At 38.5% G+C, this 23,088-nt stretch overlaps 1 protein-coding gene across 1 annotated transcript in view; it reads right to left on the bottom strand.

Annotated features, from left to right (window-relative positions):
- The window catches only part of LOC104165583 (nesprin-1-like), a gene marked incomplete at its 5' end in the record, with an annotated part of 100,879 nt that overhangs the window by 28,883 nt on the left and 48,908 nt on the right, over positions 1-23,088 (bottom strand). The window contains 12 exon segments of the mRNA XM_009705248.1: positions 1,089-1,251; positions 8,295-8,461; positions 8,980-9,138; positions 11,084-11,239; positions 12,017-12,142; positions 13,905-14,099; positions 14,808-15,042; positions 16,050-16,144; positions 19,895-20,042; positions 20,382-20,536; positions 21,595-21,741; positions 22,722-22,904. Coding sequence (XP_009703550.1) covers positions 1,089-1,251; positions 8,295-8,461; positions 8,980-9,138; positions 11,084-11,239; positions 12,017-12,142; positions 13,905-14,099; positions 14,808-15,042; positions 16,050-16,144; positions 19,895-20,042; positions 20,382-20,536; positions 21,595-21,741; positions 22,722-22,904 — 1,929 coding nt within the window.

Raw genomic sequence — 23,088 nt, 5'->3', positions numbered from 1 at the left:
GCTAGTAAAAAATCTCAAGTATCTACTTTGTTGATAGCAATGTTTAGCCCTGCCCAGAACTTTATTGTCTCAGAAATACCACTCATTAGTGATGCTTATGTGTTATAAATTATTATCCCTATGTAAATTACATAGAGAATATTAATAAGCAATTCTGCACAGCCATGTAGCAAATCAGCTGGGGAGTCGGCAAAAACTCTGAGGGAGTTCTTGGGTCTCAGTCCCACACACAGCTTAAAAGAGCAAAATGCCAGTTCGTACACTTCACAAATTAATTATCCCCAAAACATTTTGGCACTCCTCTTCCCACACACTTTTTTCTCCTCTGGAGAAGGAACTCAGGAGAGCATCTAACTCATCTCCACTGAGGCACCAGAAAGGTATTTTTGCCAATAAATAACCAACAGGAACACAACAGAACAACAGTCCTCCCCAGCAATGTGCTTCTAGGTAAAACTGCGCTGGGCAGTAAAGTGGAACAGGAAAGAGAAAGTATAGTAAATCTTCTTAGGAATAACATCAGTTTTAATGCCAAAAACTGGTTGACATAACATTTTTCTGCCTGTTCCAGTGTTGACTATTTAGTTCTAGCACTGCTTAAAGGCTTTGTGTGCTATAAATCAACCAATTTTAACTTCACACGTATAGCTCATGCATCTTTGCGTGCAAAGTGATTCTCAAACAAGCTGCAAAATAAAACTGAGTTAGAATGGTTGCTAAAAAATAGTCATTTTCAAGCATGTGCAAAATTTGCAAGGTCTAATAAGTGTCAGTTTTGCCTCTGGGAACAGACAATTCAAGCAAACAAAAACACAAACCCCAAAGGAAAAACAGTTGCAATAACCTGTTCAGGTTACATCTCTTGGTGCCTTACCTTTCTTGGAAAGGTCACTCAGCTCCTGGTGCATTTGATGTCAAAGCCAGCAGAAGGCTCTATAAGTGACACAGTAAGTACCACTTGCCTTGATATTTAAACACTACTTTACCTCATGCCCTCTCAGCATTGAGCCAGGTATGGGCAGCCCAAGGGCACTCTACTTTGGTTCTCCCCATGTCATCGTGCACCTGATAAGTGTGTTGTGTTTTACCTGCTGTTCATTTAGCTTCCTTTGTATCTCCTCAGAGTCACAAGTTTCATAGACAATAGGTTTGGACAGCTCTGACTCAATGTGGGCAAGCCACGACCTCAGGCTACTCATGTTTTTATCCAGTTGCTGCACCGCAACGAGGGTCTCCTTCAGTTTCTTTACCCTGTAAAGAAAAAGAAATGGCAGCATAAATACACCCTGAAGGACAATATCCACAGCATGTGTTTCAGGAAATTTTCAGAGAAACTTAACTTAGATGGCAACTTCTGTTCTGAAATCTTGCTTTATTATGTAACAGAAGTATATTATATGTGCAAACAGTCTGGCATTCATAGGTTCCGGTTAAGAAAAATTCAGAGCTTACTAACACCAAACAACATTTTCAAAGCTTCTGTACCTTTATCAGTTGAATTAAATGTTTGTTAAGAAAGGAAAACTTTTTTTTTTTAATGAACTCCGACATACCAAAACCCCAAAACAATCTGAGCAGTTTAATTTTGTATTTGACCAATAGATGACAAAAGTTCTTAGACTACAAATAACTTACCCATTTAACCAGTACTGGTGGTGGAGTGCACTGAGTGAACAGGCCTTTTTCACATAGGTCATTTTCAAACATTGAACTACATATCATGGAACGGTTTGGGTTGGAAGGGACCTTTAAAGGTCATTTAGTCCAAGCCCCCTGCAATGAGCAGGGACATCTTCAACTCGATCAGGTTGCTCAGAGCCCCGTCCAAGCTGACTGTGAACATTTCCAGGGATGGGGCATCGACCACCTCTCTGGGCAACCTGTGCCAGTGTGAAGACCTGTCCTTGAATAAGTAAGTTTTAGAGAGAGAAATCCAGCTGAGAACTTGGTGAGAATTCCTGAAGCCCAAGGGCTACTTTAACTTGTTCTTGGTCTTAATGGACTACTATAGATTTAAACAGATGAAATGGGAATGTAACTGCATGGCAATTTAAGAAGTATTTTTCTTGACATCCTGACCTTGCAACAGCAATAGCCAGGAAAAATTAAATAGTGGGGTGTTTTTTTTGTGTGTGTTTTTTTGTGTGTGTGTGTGTTTTGTTTGTTGGTTTTTTTTTGTTGTTTGTTTGTTTTTTTTTATCAAGGGAACATTAAGCTTAGAGGGTGAGAAAAATTTGATTAAACCTTCATCCTATCTTGATATTTTTTCCTTCAGCCCATTTTAACTGCAAAAACGTCTGTCAGTAATTCCCTCCTTCCTATCCCCATGTTACACAACATACATTAGTGGATTCCAAAATTGTTTCTAAGCTTTCTTTTTGTTTTTCCTGTTTACGTAGTACCACAAACAGTTTTGAGTAACATTCCCTTTTATGCTTCTATTGCTCTTCCACTTAAGTGTTTCAGTATCGGAAAGCTTTAAGACATGAGTGGAGCTGAGAACAGACTGATTAAATCGAGTTGAAAAAGATAAGATTGCCAGATTGATTCGTCAAACAAACAAAATGCCACCTGACTATTCTATAATTCAAATAGCGCAATTCACATTTTTTCCATAATACTAACCAGCAAATTTATCAAGTGTTTCCATATTTAAAAGAGTAGTTGCAGCTGACCATTAAGAGGCTAATATGAGTGTCCTTTTATTACCAAAGGGAAATGCAGAGACCCTAACATCAACTTAAAATCTTAAAAGTAAAATCTTCCAATTTTTTCTCTCTTTCTAGCCCTTGCTTTAGATCACAGATGGTCCAACTGTGGCTCTTTAGCACAAAACACACTTAAGAACAGTTTGAATGCATCTTCCTTGCCAGAGTCTCATGACCAACAGCTGCATGGTTATGATCTGAAAAAAAATAATCCTGGTAACTGGAAAAAAAAAATAAATCTACATAATCTGAAAATCTGGCTATGAAGGGACTGAAGTCAACACAAGCATGCTGAAAGACTGCCCCAGTCCCCATCATCAGGTCATCCCAAAACACAGCTTTATCTTTAGCCTTGGAGAGCTACTAGGATAACACACAATGTCTGGGGGCACCATCTCCTTGTCGCCTATGGTTGTACATACGGTGCTCTGTGAGTTTGGACCAACTGAAACTTGCTCATAAGGTGAGCAAGAAGGTTGGTTATCACTTTTCTGGAACTCACAGACAGCTTTTCAGTCTCTAACATTACTGAAGAGGAGTGAAATCCTGCCCATTTTCTGCTCAGATTTTCAAAGCTGGATGCTGCTGATCCTTTGCAGGCACACTGGAGTGGGGAAGGGAACAATGAGTCATGTTAGCTCCACGTAGAAGCAATGTCACTCTATCATTTGCACGCCCAGGCTGTGGACGAGGCTTTTCTTATTTGCAGTTGTATAGTACCCTAACCTGCATCCCAGATTTTATTTACCTTTTGCCTGCAACACTTGATAAAGGGCCCATAATTTAAAATGTGCCCTCTTTGCCTCAGGCAGACTGCATGCGAATACATCCCTGCCAGAGCAAAAACCACCCCAGCCCAAACAGAGCTGTTTTCACCCACATGACCTAAGTTACTCAATAGAGAAGAAGAAAAAAAGTGCAACATACTAAAAGAACACTCCAACCAAAATCAGAAGCTGCTGCTAAACCTCCCCTTTCACCAAATTGTTGCAATTCCCTGCACCTAAGGTCCAAAAAAATAGAAAAGGACAACTCCCTTCCTATGTTTACTGTTAACACTGTTCTTTTTTTGTACTGAGTCTAACATAACAGGTTCCTTGCCCATGGTACAAATAGAAGCAAATAAAAAAAATGCTTCTTGGAGTATGCTGGGCTTACTTTTTTTGACTGAACTGCAATACAGTGTTACGCCTCTCGCTACTCTGAAAACATATCTGTGGACAAATAATAGATGTGATCCACTGTGTCTAAGAGTATTTCTTCTGAATTTCAACAGGCAAGATGCCTATGCTCTTCTGTGCCTGCATACAAATAACTACATGATGTGTGTGCAACAAAAATCTCTCTTTCTTAAAAATGTAGCAGCTCAAAATCCTATCTTTACATGCTAATGGTGGGGCGTGAAAGCTAATGAAACTAAAAGCTCTGCTTAGAGACAAAGGTCAAATTATAAACCATTCAAGTATGTGGGATCCCTAGCCAACTGTAATTTTGACCTTTTGATATTTCATTTACAAGATTATGTTTAAGCAGTTAATTGTTCCAATAATCATCTCATGCACTTGTTGCAGCACTATGCATGTTACTGCAAGAGACTTGAGATAACTCCTGTCCTTGATAATGAAGATTCCACATTGAAATCAAAGAGCTGGACCTATGACACGGTTGTTTTATAGGTTGTTTTTTATATAACACACACACAAATCAGTCTTGCTACATTTTACAACTACTCGAGACTCTCAGAAAGGAAAATACTGCAGAATTCAATTGTTCATTTTTATGGTTTACTGACGAAAATTCATCTGAAAATTTGAATGGGCTTATCATGCTTACGTTTCTGTGTTCCAACTACTTTACCTCATTTTCCCCAAGAAAGTAAGAACTTTAAAATGTCTATTTTATATTAAGAAAAGGCAGTGGAAGAACAACTTGGAGCTGAAATTAAGCACAAATACCTTTAATTCAACTAGTACTAAATTAGACAGCCTTAGACTCCACTTAAACCTAAACAGGAACAACCCTGTAAATACATAACAATGCATCATATAGAACTCATAGCTACTGCATTACTCATTTAGACAGCTGGTTACTAATATTAAACTTTAAAAGCAACATGAAAAAAGTCAGTAGGAGCAAGTTAGCTAAGTCTGTACAAAAAGAAAGTCTGGTAGAAAGCAGAAAAGTTTTTTTAAAAAAACCTACTTGGAACTAGAGATAAAGTTTCAAGAAACACTCTATGAAATAGTGAAAAATATTACATTATTAAAATTAGTTTTTAAAAAAATCAGTTAAAAAATAATCTTTTTATGATTATAAAAGATTTATTGTCCAAAGTACAGTACTCCTGCATACCAGGACACTAGTACCGCCTGCTGTATTTGCTCTTCAGTTTCCCCTTTCAAAGAGTAAATTTCTAGAACTCTGAACAACAACAGCAAAACTTCTAGAAAAGACAGTGTGAAGAGGGAAAAAGAGAAGCTGAATCAAAAATCCAAGATGATGTAGGCTGAGTTCAAGTATTACACGCAGTTACAAAACAGTCATTAATATGCACAGGACAGACCAGCTTTGGTAAGTTAAGTCTGAAATACTTTCTTTACAGCCTCCCTCCTTCTCTGCCTTTTGCCTGTAGCCATGCCCCTCTGATGACACGAACAGTGAGCAGATAAATACAAAGTTCGCTTTGTTTCATGTTTGTACATGCTCTTGCATTTAAAAACACCAGTAAAACCAGTCTACAGGTCTTTTCAGACAGCTAAGAGAATTTGCTAGTTCTAAGTCTGCATCAGTAACTAAAAAATGATTCTGGGATCCAAAAGTACTAGCTGTAAAACAAAGTATGCTGTTATCACTATGAACTATTTTTAAACTGAGTAGAAAACAGTAATTTCTAGCTAAGGTAGTGATTTCTACATGTCAATATTTCAATTAGTTTCCCAGTAAGCCAAGAGTTCAGAAAGAACCGTATCAATCAAACGCAAACAAAAATAGCTGCCTGCCTTGTGATATCACAATTACAGTCTGGGAGATCTGAATCCACACTGCCGTCCTCCGCCATCCTCACAGCATGCAGGTCCTCCGCCACCACCATGAAATTTTCCAGCATTAAAAAGAAGAACTTCCACTCCAAAAGCCTGCAAACCCTGTGCTTTGGCGGGGGGAGGAAAGGGGACACACTTCTCTCTGCTGGTGAGCACTGTACAGAAAATGTTGCACGCCAAACAAATGTTAGCAGCCGTTGCTTGATAACATGAGACTGAATGGTGACAAGTGGTCATGTTTCTAAATAAAACTTGCATTCATCAACATGTGCCAGACTTGATCTCCAGGAATGTGGACCACGAGCACTAGGGGAAGGGATGAAAACACATTCAACAAAGCCTTCTTTGCAAAGCCTGAGCAGTTGCAGCAATTGCCCTGCTTCCTGGCTGTAAACATCTGTAACCTTTTTTGCACTGGGCTGACATACCAGAAAAATTTATCTCAACGATGAAAATGTTCTAGAAGGACAGAAACAGAAGTGTCTGATGCAGAGACACAGCTACCTTTCTGTAGCTGTCTCTCCTGCAGTTACAGACCTCCTCAAAATGGAGATGAAATTAAAAAAAGTGGGTAAGGAAACAGAATGTGAGAAAGAAAGAGGCTTTTACAGGTGAATGGAGAAGTTCCACTGCACGGCATAAAATCAACAGGTAAAGATTCAGACTGGATGCATATTACCACACTGTATTACTAAAGTATTTTCACAGAACATTTTATATTTTTTCACAGCTGTAGCAAACAGACCACTAAGAAAAATGCTCCAGGCAAAGGATGGATTAATCTGCATTTACTAGCTAAGTGCAGCCTAAATCATGTTATATGATACACTGCAAACTCCAAAATATCATTAACAGGAACACACCCTAATATATAACAACATATTCTAAAGAGCCTCTGGAGTCTTCTGAAAATCATCTTGGGGGATGCAAACCCTTTTGTCCAGTCAGAATTAGACATCAATACAAGTACTTTGTACATACATTAATCAACAACTTGGGCTTTAACTGCTATCAGCCTAAGCTAGGGCTGAACTAGCAACACTTCCACAACCTAGCATCAAACCTCTCCACCATTCATTTCCCAACTTCAGCAATGCAATGTTCAAACTTTGCAGAGTTTTTTTTCACTTCAGTAAGCACTGGAATGGAAAGGGTTATATGTTTAACTGCATACAATAGCACTGAGCTTGCTAGTTGAGAAGGCTAAGTTGAAATGATCTGAAAATAAATATTTTACAGAAATTAGTTTAGAACTAGGACTTGACACCCTGCTTTGTGACAACAGAATGAGAAAGTTTAACTGTATAATACTGCAGTTTATATCTCCCCATCCCAAGAATGATACAGAACCCTGAACCCTTACCCATCCCTATAGAGGACACTAACCTCTAATACTGAATAGACAATACAGATATTTTAAAGATGTATTTTGCAGTTTCTGAATGCAATCACTTTTCACTAGAAACTTCCTGAAGGTATTATTTGAACATTTGTCTGAGTAGGCATTTCAAAAGATAAACACAAAAATACAGCAAATATACTGTATGTTCAACAACTGGTGATGTATCACATCCTCCGAACTAGCAGGCTCCTTGACCGTAATGCACTACTTCCTGACTTAATTGTTCTGTAAGAAATATACAGTGTTCATTACTTTAAAATGAACCACTATAAAAGGAGCTGGAGCCAGCGGAATGCTTCTGCTTACATAAAATTTACTGCTCCCATGCTTACAGATTTTAGATCAGGAATGCAGTAAAACCATATGAAAGAAGAATGGACAAAAAAAGACAAAAAAAGTAAACAAACCCTTTTGCTGCTGACAGGACTGAAGTTTTACTAATTCATATGTCTTTACATCACAGAAGTGTAAAATGTAAAGTATGCATTTTATGAAGTACAAAATTGTGACAAAATTATTGTTGTTAATAGGAAGGAGGTTGTAGCACAACTCAACAGAAAGTACTGAAACAAATAAACCAGTTTCTTCACATATCAAACTACAATCCTGTATTTCTTTAAGTTATGAAAATTGCTGTTATATTTTTGACCTTGAGTAAATAGAATCTTCAAGCCCAATGTACATATGTCTACCTGCAGTTACTCTTCTCCATTAGTGAAAACTTAATCACGCAGAAAAACTAAGACTTAATTTGGGAACAGCTCTTCTCGAAATCCAAAACTACAAAAGCACTGTTTTGATTCCTCTGCCAAGAATTTTTTTAGAAAAACTACCTTTGTACCCAGTTTTAAGCACTCATTTGAAGTAAGATGGTACTGGAGCAAGGCTCACTAAATCTGACTGCAACTGATACTATGTTGTTCTAGCAGATAATGTTTTGAGTTGATGCTTCTTGAAGAAATTATGTCAGGTACTGTAAAGTAAAACAAGTAAGTGAATTTCACAGAAATGTGTTGATGGTTAAGAATAAACTCATTTCTCAATTAATGATGAAAAGGCAGACAATAAAAAGACTTTAAATTCATGACATCCAGCATATAAATCTGTCCCATGTAGCACTTAGAAACAACACGACTGTTTTACCTGGCTGCAATGAGATCTAGAAGATGTTGCCACCTGTCATTGATCTTGCCAAGTTTGTACTCGATCTCTGATGCTTTACTCTCATGGCTAGCTTTAGCAAGTCGCTCTCCCATTTGCTGGAGCTGGATTTTGTTCTTTTGGGCTACAGCAATTTCCTCTTGATAATCCTGGACAATAAAGAGCAATCAGAAGTCAGGGTTGTCATTCTGAATACACTCTGCTCTACGCTACTAAAGGAACCTTAAAAAATGCAAATGAATGTTGGTTTTTTTTGGTGTTTGGTACAGCAGAGAGACAACCTCTTAAATATTAGATGTATAACCACAAACAACTTCATCAGAAGAATGAAAAAAAAAACCCAAACCAGAACGCAATTCTGTCTATAAATATATCTGCTACGGTTAAACTCATTACAGGCAATTCTGATTGGACATTTAGTAAAACATTCAGATGCCTTTGACTTTGCATTCACTTCATTTCCTGGTATCCTGGGAGGTCCTACCTCAAGAAAGACAGGAAAATGCTACGTAGTGAGGGCAGAACACAAACACTCAGTCTTACTGGAACTTAGAGACATCAGTGTAAGGTAAAACCTCCATTCCAGCTAATTTAGTATCCTCTTTGCAACACAAAACAAGTAAGCAGTTAAAGAACAGTACGTAAGTGTACATGCACTGCACGATACCTTTTTAAGTTTCTCAATCATTTCTTCTATGAGGATGTCGCCATTTTGAGAAACCTTACTTTCCATTTGTGTCAGCCACTCACAGAGCTCCTTGTTCTTCTCACTGAAGACAGCCCACTCATTCAGTCTTTCACTGACTTGTTGTCGACGTAAGGAGACCTTAAAACATTTGTGAAGAGTAAATAAAAACAAAATAGTAAATGGATTTAAGAGATGCTTGAAACAGTTTGCACATCAATGTGCACTCCTCTGGCCCTGCAAAAGTGTTCCAGCCACTTACTTGCCATTAAAACAAACTGGAGTTGTACTGCAAAAATTGTGTGACACTCTGTGAGTTTAGCAGTAAGTGTTAATCTCAGGTTTCCCATTAGCTACCCGCTATGCATAGAGAGAGGCATCCAAGTGTTACGCTCAGTAGCCTGTCAATATTTTGTTTTATAATGTCTCTAACCCAAAGGTTTCATTAGAAGATAAAAAATAAATTTTCTTACAATTTTTGCTCACTTATAAGATGTTATATAGTAATAGTTTCTTTTAGTCTAAGAGATTAAATACAAAGGGAAGATATAAATGCTTGACCAAAGCAAAAAAATATACATAGCATAGGCCAAACTCCAAAAGACTCTGTGATTTGTCCATGAGCATGATTTTTAAGTACAAAGCTAAATCAAAGATGCACTATATTTTGCATTAGCAATTTTCTACTTGAGTCCAAATACACTAATTTCATAGATGACTATTTCTCCTGAACAGGTACAACACCTTGAGAGAGTCCAAAGCACCAAGGAGTGCCCTCACAGGAAAGAATAGGCATAAAACATCAAACAGGGGAATGCTGTAGTTAATACAGGAGGAAGGAAAACGTTGCTATATTTAAGAAATTGCTATAGCAGTGATACCATCTCAGATTATGAATTGCAATAGACAAAGATAGACATTGAAATCAAAATAGCAGCAGAGGGTGAGCAGCAAAGTCATCTCTCCAGTTTCAGACACCTGTACAACTACTTACTTCCTCCCCATTGTATTCTGTGTTGTTTGACTTTGTATCAGCATTTCAGCTGGGAAGATGGAGACTGCATCTGCTCTTTCATAAACAAAAGTGACGTGTTCTTTAACTACTCTGTTAGGTTTAACAAGGGCAGACACATGATCTCGCATTTCCTTTCTGCGATTCTAAACTTGATGGCAGCTTTCCAGAAATAAGCAACGGTTGAACAAAGTGTTGCACTAGGTTACATCCTGAAACACTCAGTACGCACAAAACTAAGATAAAACGTCTTTACTGGGCTCCCTCCTTTACCATAAACATACATGCAGTGACTACACTGTAGTTTAGATACATTGGCTCATTCAAAAGCAACTAACTCATAACAAGTTCTGCGCTGTTAACTGTGAAGCATTTTTCCTACTTTGGGGGTGTTTTTGAAGCCTTAACAGGTACCTTGCATGAGATAACTATTTCAAAGTTAGCCCCGGTGTATCTGGATTGCAATCTCTACTGAAGCACAGAAATAACATTAGGATAACCTGAAAAGCTGGGTGAGGGAGACTCCACTACCTGGGTTTCTAAATGCAAAATGGAGGCAATAAACACATTAATAGCGTGATGCACGTGAAAAATCAAACAGCACTCCTCAGTTCATTCTGCAGCCAAGCAAGTCACCCTCAGACTAAGAGAAATGCAGACACCCATGTCTGAAGAAGCAGAAGCTATCAGCAGAACTGAAGGTACAATACAGTCACGTTCAGCGGAGAGGGGACATCCTTTCTGAGCACAGCTCTTCCACCAAAGCACAGTAAACTGTATTACTTCTGTCTTTTCCCCAGCCAGCCCTGCCACAGTTCTACAGCACACAATGTGACTTTTTTGTTGGTTTTTCAAGGTTGCTTAAATAGGACCTCACGGCCATGACAAAGTTCAAGACATGTAGAAATGCTAGCAGTAACCAAAGGAAGCATTTCAACAGATGTTTTCTCTGATTCAGCAAGAGTTCAGTTTTGAATCTGCATGTGCCCACATGCATCCTTTCTAGAAGGTGCCACTTGCACCCAACACTTTTGCAGCCTGCATACTCCGATCAGTTCTCAGTATGATACTCGCCTGGTGGCACAGCTCCTCCCACTGTCTGTGCAACAGCTCTACGCGCTCACTGAGGATTGAGATATCATCTGCACTGATATATATAGACAGGGTCTCCTTCAGCAGCGAGAGGTGTGCGAGGTCATCTGTCCATCCTTCAACAGCATTCTCTAACTCCTGAAAAGAAGCGCACAAGGAAAAAGGACCAGTTTGCTAACAAATAAAAATTTGAATTTGTTGATGAAGCACAAAGACAAGCACTGTTATCCCACTAAATTAAAGCCACATCTGAGCAGACCTATTATTTCAAGTGAACTGTTTCAGCCTCATTTGAAAGAAAAAGAAAACACCAACTCCATATGTACCAGTATTTTCAGAGTTATGATAAAGGTAACTCCCCAACAGAGAATGGTATGTCAGCCTTGTAACAAGCAGTCACAAACTGCTTGAGTCACTACTCAAATCTCTCTAAAGTTCAAAGGTATTTGAGAACTCCAAGTATTGGTTTAGACTTCACTGTATTGAAAATATTTTCAAGTTGTAATCCATGTCTAAACTGCAAAGAATATAGCATAAAAGTGTTATCTAAGATCCCTCACAGTAATCTCACCTTAAATAAAAAGCACTAAAAGAGCAGTTTAGATACTATGAGTTTAAATTTGAAGTTAGAATTTCTATAATAAAAACACATCAGTATTTAGTGCTTCTACAGTTCTTTTCAGACCGTGTTGTGATCTCACTTTGATCAGATCTGTATTTACCCTGCAGGATTTGCATTTCAGTGAGATTAATCAGGTACTACACTGTCCAAATGTTACCTGGATAGTTTCTTGTCACAGGGATGGCTGACTGGTTTGCACAGTCAGTAACGTGAAGCCTATTAACAATGGAAGAGGTTACTGCACAAAGGCAGGCAAAGATTAGACGACAGTCAACAGAGAACAAGTGCTTTACCTTGCAACGAATCTGCTCTGCATGCAGCTCATCATGGTGTTCTGGCAATGGCTGAGAAAGCTTTTTTTTGAATGATCTCAGCTTCTCCAGGGAGTCCTCTATGCCGTTTTCAGATTTTTCCCAGTCCTGGAGGCAGAATATTTATTAGACTTCAATCCAGATTTGGATTATACTTATCTCAGTTGATTTGCCTAACCACTGAACAGTGAAAACTTTTTCATAACAATAACATGCCCTGAAATCCCCCTCTAAACAACGCTCATAGTCTCAGAGCTTGAATCATGTGTACAACTGTGTCAAATTTTTTGTAGAGAGAAATATATAGAAATATAGTAGAAACACACGAGCAAAAATCTCCTGTTATTACAACATTGTCTAGATCCAACTCCATCCTTTCAGAAAAGCCTCTCCCTGACAAAATTATTTTCCATTTCCTTTCTTAAATGCCTGTATTAAGCACACCACTGTTCTTTGACAAAAGCTTCATTCAGGTGCATTAATCTCCAGAATAAAAAAGTGGTTGGGGATGCTGCACATTCAGGTCAGATTGAAGTACCTGCAGTATCTCCTCTAAATTATGATTCCAGCAGCTACACCCAGCTTTAGCGTGTGTATACTTTCCAAAATTTGGAGTGTGTCCAATGCAATCAAACCTTACCAATCGTCATGTAACAGTATGGTTTTATCTGCCTCACCTCCTTGTTAAAAAGGTACTCACAGACAGAAAGATCTCTAATAAGCCAGTCAACCCATAAAGAATGCCAGTTGTGTGATACCAGAAAATACAGAACATGCTTCTCAGTCTTCTGTTTCAAGATATTCTCCTTCTACCACTGCCTTTGTATTTCTCTCCTTCCTTTTTTTTCCAATCTATGCCAGTATTTCATTATCATCTTCAGGATGGAGAATTACAAACAACGGGTCTTGCAAAAACCCCCTCTCTCTCTAGTGTCTTCTTTCTTCTCTCCTTAGTATGTAATATGACCTTAGATGACAATAGTATGTGATGTTCTTAATGCAACACATACTCTTCTAGAGTATACACCTGTGCTTCCCATTTGGTCAGAAGACCACTAAAAAGTCATGTATTTAAGACCAAGATAGCATAATGTAATGAAGGCTTGATATCTATGAGACGATTTATGCAATTTGTGTGATAAGTTCCCTACTTCCTCACCTTCAAGCATTAAGTTCCATATTTTCATGGAGACAAAATACCACAGAACCTTCAGTCTCCCTAGATAACAGCTTTCATGACTAAAATTTCCTGACATAATTCCCCCACTAGAAGCCAAGGTACGAGGAATAAGGCTTGAAAGAGGAAGAAAAATTTACTTATCTGAACTTTTCCAAAATAGTATTTAATTTTCTTGCACTGCTTTGCTTCTTGCCATTTACAAACAAAAGTGTTTGTAATTCTGTAATTCTATTAGACCTCTGAAACTATTCTAAAAACACTTGCCCTCTTCTATTAATACACACGAGTTCAATTTTCATTATCCTTCCTAGAATGAGTAAAAGGGGAGAAACAAATAGACCAAATTTAAATTCCAGCCTATCATCTTCAGTACTTAAAGTGAGGTTGGCAGGCATTCTGGACATTGCTTATATCAAAATAAAGTTTATGTTGAAAATAGGACTTGTAGGAATATCCTTTATTGGCAGTGTTCTGAAAGTATCAATTAAAAGATATCAACTAACATACAACCCTACTGTGAAGAATAACCTCTCCCAGTTTCAGAGGTGGTGAAATAAAATCATGAGCTTATGTAGCGTATATGCAATTCCTGTGTTTGTGCTTACCCCTTGAAAACGCTTTTCTTTAACAGGGTTCACCACGAGAAACCACGAACTTGCTGAAGAAGCACAGAAAAAATCACACACTTACCTTTAGTAGTAAAGCAAGCTGTTTCTTTCGTTGCTCCAGTTGGGTGCTAGCTATCTTCCAGCGCTCCTGAATTTCAGTAAGCTCAATCTGCAGGGCTGCCTCAGCTCCACTGTCAGCAGAGAGCAGCAGTTGCTTCCCAGCTTCCACAGTGAGGATATAACTCCCTTGCTGCCTTAGAAGAACTTTTTCTTTAAGCTGAAAATATTAGTTTTCTGTCAGCTTTGTCTTTTTAATTACAATTAGCAATTCAGTATGGTTAATTCTCAAGACCATGCTTTAACTGACTGCATACCTTGGCTTAACCGTGAGCTACTACCCAAATGGTTTACTCTAACCTTTTCACAATTATTTACTGCAGCAGACCTTTAGAAAATTTCTCCAAGGAGATAGAGACATGAAAGGCTTCCCTCTCCCCATAAACACCAGTATCTCAATTGCTCCTGAAGAGAAATAGTTCCTTTAGAACTTATTATGGTTATAAGCTTTATTATTATATGTATCTTCCAGCCAAAAAGCTTAAGACACCAAGCTGCTAAATAGATACTGTTAACCTCACATGAAGCTGGACGCTCAAGGTATCCTTTTTTGTCCTCCACAAACAGGACATCATTGTTTTTTTCAAGACAGTTTCAGTGTGACATTAGCTACAAAGCAAAACCAGAAGCAAACAAGGCTCGAGAGAGAGGGCTCAGTAAGTTTTTCATTGCATATTCTTTACGAACTCCCACTTCATTTCCATCACACTGCTGCTTCTGAGGCTATGCCAGCTTCAAAGAAGAACTAACATCCAATATTGCTTTCTGCAAAACAGATAGTCTGAATCTAATACATTTCTAAGAACGTTTTAAATTATGAAGGTTGGAAAAAAAGCGGTTCCTCTTTCTTCAAACACACTGGACATACCTGCACTTCATCCAGTAGTGCTCTGGCTTGCTGCAATGGGATGGGAACGTTGCCCAGCCCACTCGCTGGCTGACAGGACATTTCCACCAGCCACTTGCGCAGCTTCTCTGCCATCTCTCTATAGCGTTGCCACTGGTGAATCTGGCTGTCAATGATCCCCCTCCTCTGCTGCGCCCGGCGAATTACTCCTTGCCATTGATTACTTAGAAGAGTCAGTTTCAGATTAAATTCATCCCTATTATAAATAGATAAATAAATAAAAATACATAGTAATCTTCTTACTTTGATCTGTTTGTTTAATGAAATAAACTGAAGGGAAAGGGAAGATGTTTTCTGGCTGTCAATTACAAAATGTGAGGAGAAAAGCACCGAAGTCTCATGATAGCTGACTGAGGATGAGAACATCACGCTTCATGTACTGGGAGAATCAAACGGTTCCAATTATTTAGACCTTAAAAAGCCCAAAACTTTAACACACAAAACTCTTCTGTCTTCTCCCCAGAAATATACCCACAGGTTTTACCAGTTTGGATTAGCCAAATTCATAGTAAATCATGGAGATTTCACAATTCACCCCCAGATTTACTACTGAGCTCAAAGCAGGCATAAGACATACACAGCATTAACAAAATTCGCACATCTCAATAAACAGTTCATCTTATATTAGGAACACGATACCCTTAGCAAAGACAATGCATATACACAAGTGTGAAGCCACTGGTGTTTCACTGATTTTCATTCTTTTGATCACAAGTGTTTAAAATAAAATCTCAGAGAGCAATTAATTCCTATTCCACCACATTTAGGCTGCAGGTGTTCTTCAATGGCAGTATGGGAATCCTCTTGGTAGAGGCAAATCCCCAGCTGGCACAAATCAAGTGTAACTCACTAAACCTGTCACTGCAGGCTCCTTTGGTGCAAGTGACATTCTGAAAGTACATCAAAATAGATATCTGTGTAACATTCTTGATAACCCAAGACAAATCTTTGTCAGAGAAGCAGCCTCAAGGCTGCTGTACTCCCAAATGCATTCACACATTCACATGCCCCATAGCATCCCAAAGAACACTGTCTTATTTAAGAAATCGCTAATTAAAAGCTTAACCACAGTGGTAGTAACTTCTACCTCAGAAGAGCATGACCTGAACACTGACATCTGCTACCTTCTCTGTTTGGAAGTCCCGCACTAGTCTAAGTGTTACTTCACATAACCAGCAGCAGCAAGAACACAGGAACATCTACCTGTCATCCACCTGTCCTTGTTCTAGGAGGTGCTGCCCATCAGAGATAATTGAATGCAGAATCTGCTGGCGGCTGAACATCTCTGCCTGGAATAGCTGTTGTACAGGAGACAAGAATGTTAAAACAAGATCTTACATTTTAATTCTATCTGTATGCACTGGTAAAAATGAATTTTCACGTATTTAATCTCATTTCAGATTAATTCAATGGGAGTTTTGTCATGAACTTAAATAGAAACGCATTTTAAAATGTCACTGCTAGAGTTACTTGCTGCTTCTAGTAATTATTATTAGTTCCTTGAGATCTAAAATAAACTACAGAAAACCTAAATAATATCAACAGGAGCTAGCTTTTATGTCTCTGAGTACAATTATGTGATTGGCACTATAATTTACCAGAAAATCCAGTTAGGGTATTTATTGCATGGACAGAAAGGGCACTTTTTATTTTCTGACATGTTTAAGAATATTATAGTCCTTTGCCTTGTTAAATTGAATTTATGCACTGATCATGTGTGATAGTGTTATACAAACTAGTAATACAATTTTACACTGCCAATAGAACTTTAAAAGAAATAATCAGCTATGTGTAGGTGCTAGATATCAATTTCCCACTTCTTCCAATTTTTCCAATTTATTTTCCAATTTTCCCCATCAGTCACAATAAACTTCCACAATACTTTTAAAACTCTCTTATTACTTAAATTTTACTTAAGACAAAAAAAATACCTAAGGACTACTTAAGCAAAGATGACTTAAATATATACTGCTTAAATTTATTTTTAAAAACATCTTTTCTTTTAGTAATGGACCATGTCTCTACGTAAGGTTGTTCAAGAATATTCTTATGTTGATGAAGGTACACCCAGGCATCAGCTCAGGACTGGACCCACTCCATGTTCAAAAGGTTTTCAGAGAGATTAAAAGAGAAGGTATAGTGGTATGAAGCTTGAGATTTATTTTTTTTTTCCTTTTGTTAGTGATGGTGTTTGTAGTTGATAGAAGTTCACCCTTGCCTGAGCTGAGAGCCACGATTCCCCAAATCCAGATTACACCCCCTGTTATACGGTTTCCCACCAGCTGAAATGGTGATGTACCAATCCATGCCTCTGCAACTGCCAGCAATATACCCACTGGCACCTGCACAATTAAATCCCTCAAGCCCATTGTATGTAGCTTAGGACTTCTACACGATGGATTCATTTTTCAAAATGAGATTTTCCCTCTGAATCACTGAGTTAATTTTGAAAATGTTACCCAGGTCATAAATTTTCCCATAGAAAGAAATAGTGTTGTTTAACTTCCTTGCAGAAGTATTTGATAGTGTTCTTTGAATACCTTGGCATTTATGAATGACTGAGCCTGAACCAGAGGGAAACTAATCACTCTATCTCATGAACAAAACCACAATACTGTAGGGTTGAGAATTTTAGAAAGCTGAGCAAGAAGGCAGAAATTTTACTTCCTCTCACATCAATTTCTGTCAAGTTGGGGTGCATGGATGAAGCACAGGAGGCAACAGCATCTACTAGCATTGTTGACAGATCGAGATGAAAGCGAACACAACTGGTTAAAAAACCCCACCAAAACCAAACCTTCCAAAGGCAAGAATTTTAATATTTTTTTTAAGATGACAGGTGAAACAAAAGCTTATCAAGCGTGAGGAACTCTGCTTAGAGTGGAAGTATTCAAGCCCTACCCAAAAGCAGGGACATTTCTGTCAACATCCACTTGCTCTCTGCATCACTGTCTCTGTATGTAAGAGGGATACTCCATTATGTGGGACCACTTGCCACCCCAATGTCTTCTCATATGTAGATCACTACGAATCACAGAAATAGGAATTCATAGGAGGAAAGGAGGGCAAGTGTCGGAATGCACAATACCAGCATGCTGGAAAAAAATTCAGTAATGGAGTTGGCAAGGAACTTCCCCTTTCCTTGCCAGCACCTTCTTAAATGCTTGTCTCGATGCAATCCCACTGCACAGGAGTCCCAGGCAATGTACCAGGCTTGGCAATGGTTATCTGGAGAATTGCACAAGAATGACTACAAGATTGTCCTGATAGACTTATCTGATGCAGATGCCAGTGTTAGTGCATGATGTTTGAAAAAGGTATCACCTCCATGTTGCTGGTTTGTACATTTCAGTGGGAAGTTATTTCTAAGTAAGACCATGGAGGTACCTGGGGTCCACTTTGAATAAACACCAAAGTCATGAGTCAGCACTGGAAAGCTGACAGAGCTGGAAGTATTTCAATAGCCATTCTGGGAAACAGAGTATTTTCTCATTATCTTCAAAAATACAAAGTAAAACAATCCGGAAATTCATCTCAAGAAGTTTAGATTTGAGCCTTTCAGTTGTGAGGAGTGGAAAGAAAACTCTTCATAAGTATCAGGAGGTACTTCAAAGAACACTAAGTACTGAATACATTTAGATTATATAAAATGCCAAAAAGCTTTAGGTAAAAAAACCCAACAGTTGTTTACAACATTTTTGTAGGATGAATTGCAGTATTTAGAAAATCAGATATTAGTTCTCTAAATTCTGAGAGATGACTTTATAGCTGTAATAAAAAAAGCTTCAACAGAGTGCCTGAATAACACTCATCTGAGCTAACTGCTCAGATGAAGGTTTCAGGAGAGAATTAAGCTGAGCTCTCATGACAATTGAATGCAAGAAGATTGCCGTTAACCTCTTTCAAAAAAATCATAGCTACGACTGGACACAACAACAGTAGCAAATTATCCACTTCGACAGTAATTTCTGGACATTCAAATCTGAAAGACCCGAGATGTCTCAACTTACAAAGACACTGTGCAGTTAATGCTGGGAGCACCGAGAGGAAAAGAAATGGATGATGTTTGTGAAGGCAAAGGCAGATAAATCCTAAACCAAATGTATGCTAAAGCAAGTAAAAATGCTTGTGAATTACTTTCTGCTCTAAGACACTCATCCAAACACTATGCTGTGAGATACAAGGCAAGAGGCAGGGGAAGGACATGACTCTCCCTATGACCTGGTCTGAGTCTATGGGTAGGTCAGCTGAAAAAGTTGTGGGAACTGAAACTACTGTAGCCACATGGGAGCTTTGGTATGAAAATTGTCTTGTCTTCCTTGATCTTTACCAGGATTCTTGGCAGTAACAAGCTGGGTGGAGAAAAAATGTGCATCACTTGATTTCACTGAAGAATCACAAAGACATCCTTGAGTAAAAACTCTGAATCAGTTTTTCCCTGTAACAAAAGCTGGGCTAGTTTTGATTTGTTACAATCAGATAAATGACTCGAGCACACAGTGAAGATCAAATCAGTTTGTTCTCTAAGGAAATGTTACCAAATGGAGGCCCCATGATGACCTATATAACTCAGTATTTGACAGAAAACTCTTCCTTTACCATGTTCTTCACATGCTGTATATGTTGGCGATTTAATCACAAATAAACAAAACCAGAATAAACTGAAAGAACAGATATTTTCATCAGTTAGGACTGAAGACAAAGGGCCAAATTGCACAAGAATAGTTAGGTTCTACAGGAAGATCAATAAAAACTTTGATTTCCTTGGTATAAACCAATCTGAAGTAGACTAAACGTAGGGGACAAGCACTTATAGACATACTGATACATTATACACACATACAGACAGATACTCAAGTCCTCCCCCAAACTGGGTATTAGTGACGTATTTGCACGCTTCTGTTTTTAAGTTAAGATATCCTCAGATGGTGCAAGCAAATGTAATGAAATTCAAGGCATACTATTATATTCCTCCACAAAGGAATGTGCATTCCATTTATGTATAAATGGTATATGTTGCCGTTATGTATAAATACACGATGACTTGCCTCATGTGCCCTCTGTTGCTCTAAAAGGCTCTGGTAGTTTCCTGAAATCTCTGCTGCCAGCTTCTGCTCAGTTTGAACTAATAAATCCATCCAAGTCTCACATTTCTCCAAGAAAGTCTGCTGCTGCAGCAAGAAAGACTGCAGCTTACTGAAAGAAAGATAGATAGATTCAGGTAAGGTCTCCTCCTCTCACACACAGTGTTAAGAGTCTTGCAATAACTTTTCCAGCAGAATTCCAAATCAGATGGTAGCACTTTTCCCACTCAGCTGCCTCATTCTATTTATTTAGTCAATACTTAGAAAAGTAGCGGTCTTCCTCATTTCAAATTCTATTAATGTGTGGCAAAATCAACATCTCAGCTCACTGAACACCAAAGTACACCAAAGAAAAGGTTAATGAAATACCTGAAACGTTTTTATATTCGGCAAAAGGTACACTTTCTAGCTGTTGTAATCTAACTACGCAACAGTCTTTAACTATCCCCACCTGAATCTCTCTGTAGTCTGAGATGAAATCAGGGACCAATGTCTGTTCAGGTTCTGCATCCTTTTGATTTCTTTGTCATTCAGAGGAAGCCTGTAACCCAGCTCATTAAGACGGTCCAAATCCGGGACCATGCTGCTGAACTTCAACATCTGACTCTGCAACAAACAATAAACGTGGTAACTAGGAAGTTCCGTGATTACACTATTATAGACTGCAAAATTATGAACTAGCACTCAGTTAAATTTGAAATGGCCTTGGTTGCCACCAAGTGGCAAGCAATCCCTATGCCTGGGAAAAATTGCATTTCCAGTTTTTAGCCTCTGGTCCCAGACCAAGAGAAGACTTACACTCATGTTTAAACGTGCACAGAGAAGTAAACTCAGATTGCACTGAAGTGTTTTGCTGAATTGGAGATTTACTGCTCAGAGCTGCAAAAGTAAGCTAGTGTTTGAAGTCATATGTCTATACTGTCAAAAAAAGTGAGCCTTTTTCCTTGTTTCTTAGCCTGAATGCTAGGCTGGCAAATTCCCATTGAACTTACTCAACTTTTTATTTTTACTTTTTTGTTTTGCAGTACAGAAATACCCAATTCACTATGTGAGGAAAATGTCCTGGTTTTTAGCCTGCCCAAAGTGGAATTATGTGAATAGCTAATCCTGATAGAAAAATGATGGAAGATTAAAATGACAAAAACAGCCTAGATGGCAAAGTTCATCAACTTCTGTCAGGGCCTCTGAAAGAAGAAGAGGGGGAAAAAAGCGCCCCACAAAAACAAAGAGCTCAAATGGAGATCACATGGTACACAGTATGAATGTTTCTTCAGTATATCAAGATATCTAAAATGAACAGATGACTTAATCTCTAAACTAAATACTACTGAGACAGGAACTGCATAAATTAAAAAAAAAGTCAAGAGAAAACAAGATGAAGGATATCTCCAAAAACTGCTAAAATTTCCATTCCTGTTTTGATTTGACATTACTTTTATTCTAAACAGTTTGCCGGTCCTTTTCTTCTTTTACTCAGGGGCAAAGTAACATGGACAATCACCCCTTGACTGCCATCAGACTTCTAAGTTCTCAGTCTTAACACTTTGCATGAGTGACAGTCCTTTAATACATAGAGAATGCATGTATGAGATTTGTGCATATCTTGTACTACAAATAACCAAGCTAATAGAGAAAAAAAATCACTTTCTGCATTTATTAGTCACCTTGAGTTCCTCCATTCTATTCTGTATTGCTGAGAGATCAGATGAGTGACTGGGATCCTGTCCTTTCAACATTTCTCCTGCTTCTGTTATCCAGGCCTCGAGGACTTGCAGATTCTTGGCAAAGGTTTGATAGTCCAGCACTCCAGCCTTCAACAGAAAAGGACCCACAGTTTAAGAACTTCAGCCATGTATCATCCATATCGACATTACACTCCTGGTTATTCTCCTTACGGATTTGCAAACAGGTGTATAGGCTAGGAGCAAGTGTAACTGCTGCTTTGCTCACAGACTGTGGAACTATTGGGGTTTTTTTAGTTTAGAACAGAGGATTTTTGATCATAGCAAAAAGGCAACACTTCAACTTCCTCACCTTGAAACAGATAACCTTCTCTAATTTCCTTTCATGAAACTAACTCCTCTGCTTACTTTATTGTCAGCAGGGAGAAACACTAGTTGTTATTATTGCAATTTGAAATTAAAAACTCTTGCTTTGTCTTCTCACAGCACAGTCATGTTATAAGCACATTCTATTCAATGCTGGATTTCTTGTCACCCAAACAGAAGCCACTACCTTTGTTGCTTTCTCACCCATGTACTTTTCCTATGGAACACATTCTGCCACTCCTTTTTTGCTCTTTAGTCCCTGCTGACACAAGCAACGAGCAACATGTACTGAACAGGCTTTGACACAAATGGTAGGTGTCAGACTAGTCACTGACATTAATAGGAACTGTAAAAATCAATTCTACACAATTATTCAGAATCTTTCATTTGTTTTACTGCTAAAGAACTAGCTGGCAAAAGAGGTTGTCTTCAGAGGAGCAGTAGCTGTGGGTCCAGCTGTTAGCACTATTGATGTCTGCAGAAAGCAAGGTGCCCTTGGCATTCCAGATAGACACTTTCCTTCATGAGGTTTGCTATCCTCTTCCCAGATTTTGTACCTTACAAGGTCTCTATGCTGAACTTGAGCATATTTTCTACTCTCAGCTTTGGCTTCCATGGAAGTCTAGGAAATGTTGACAAACAAGTAACATCACCCTCTTTTCTGAGGCAGTTTTAGCTAATCTATGTGTTTTCAGGTACCACAGGATGATCAGATTCAAGGACTGGAAACACTCTCTGCATACCTGAAGTACAGCTTGTTGCTTGCGGAGAGCCTGTTCTAGGGTTGACAGATTCTGGTTCAGAGAAAGTTGATCAGACTGTATAGCGGCTGCTGCTGAAGCCTCCACTTGGCTTTTTAGCTCCTCTCCCAGTTCTTGAAGAACAATCAGTGACTCCTGTGCTGTCTTCAAATCTGCGAGCACATCCTGTGGCAACACATTGAATAAAGACACAAATAGTTAACCTGGCACTCTGCTGATGCCATCCTCTCCTGATTCAAAGGAAGAATGAAATGACTGAACTCCACCACTATATGAAAAACTTGTATTTACTACTGTATTTCAATGCCAAAGTGTGCACTCACACTCTGTATGGAAAGGAAATGATGCA

This window comes from Cariama cristata, unplaced genomic scaffold, assembly GCF_000690535.1.
Source record: "Cariama cristata isolate BGI_N322 unplaced genomic scaffold, ASM69053v1 scaffold5540, whole genome shotgun sequence".
Taxonomy (NCBI): Eukaryota; Metazoa; Chordata; class Aves; order Cariamiformes; family Cariamidae; genus Cariama; species Cariama cristata.
The sequence above is the reverse complement of the archived record's forward strand: the minus strand, read 5'-3'. Positions and strand labels throughout refer to the sequence as shown.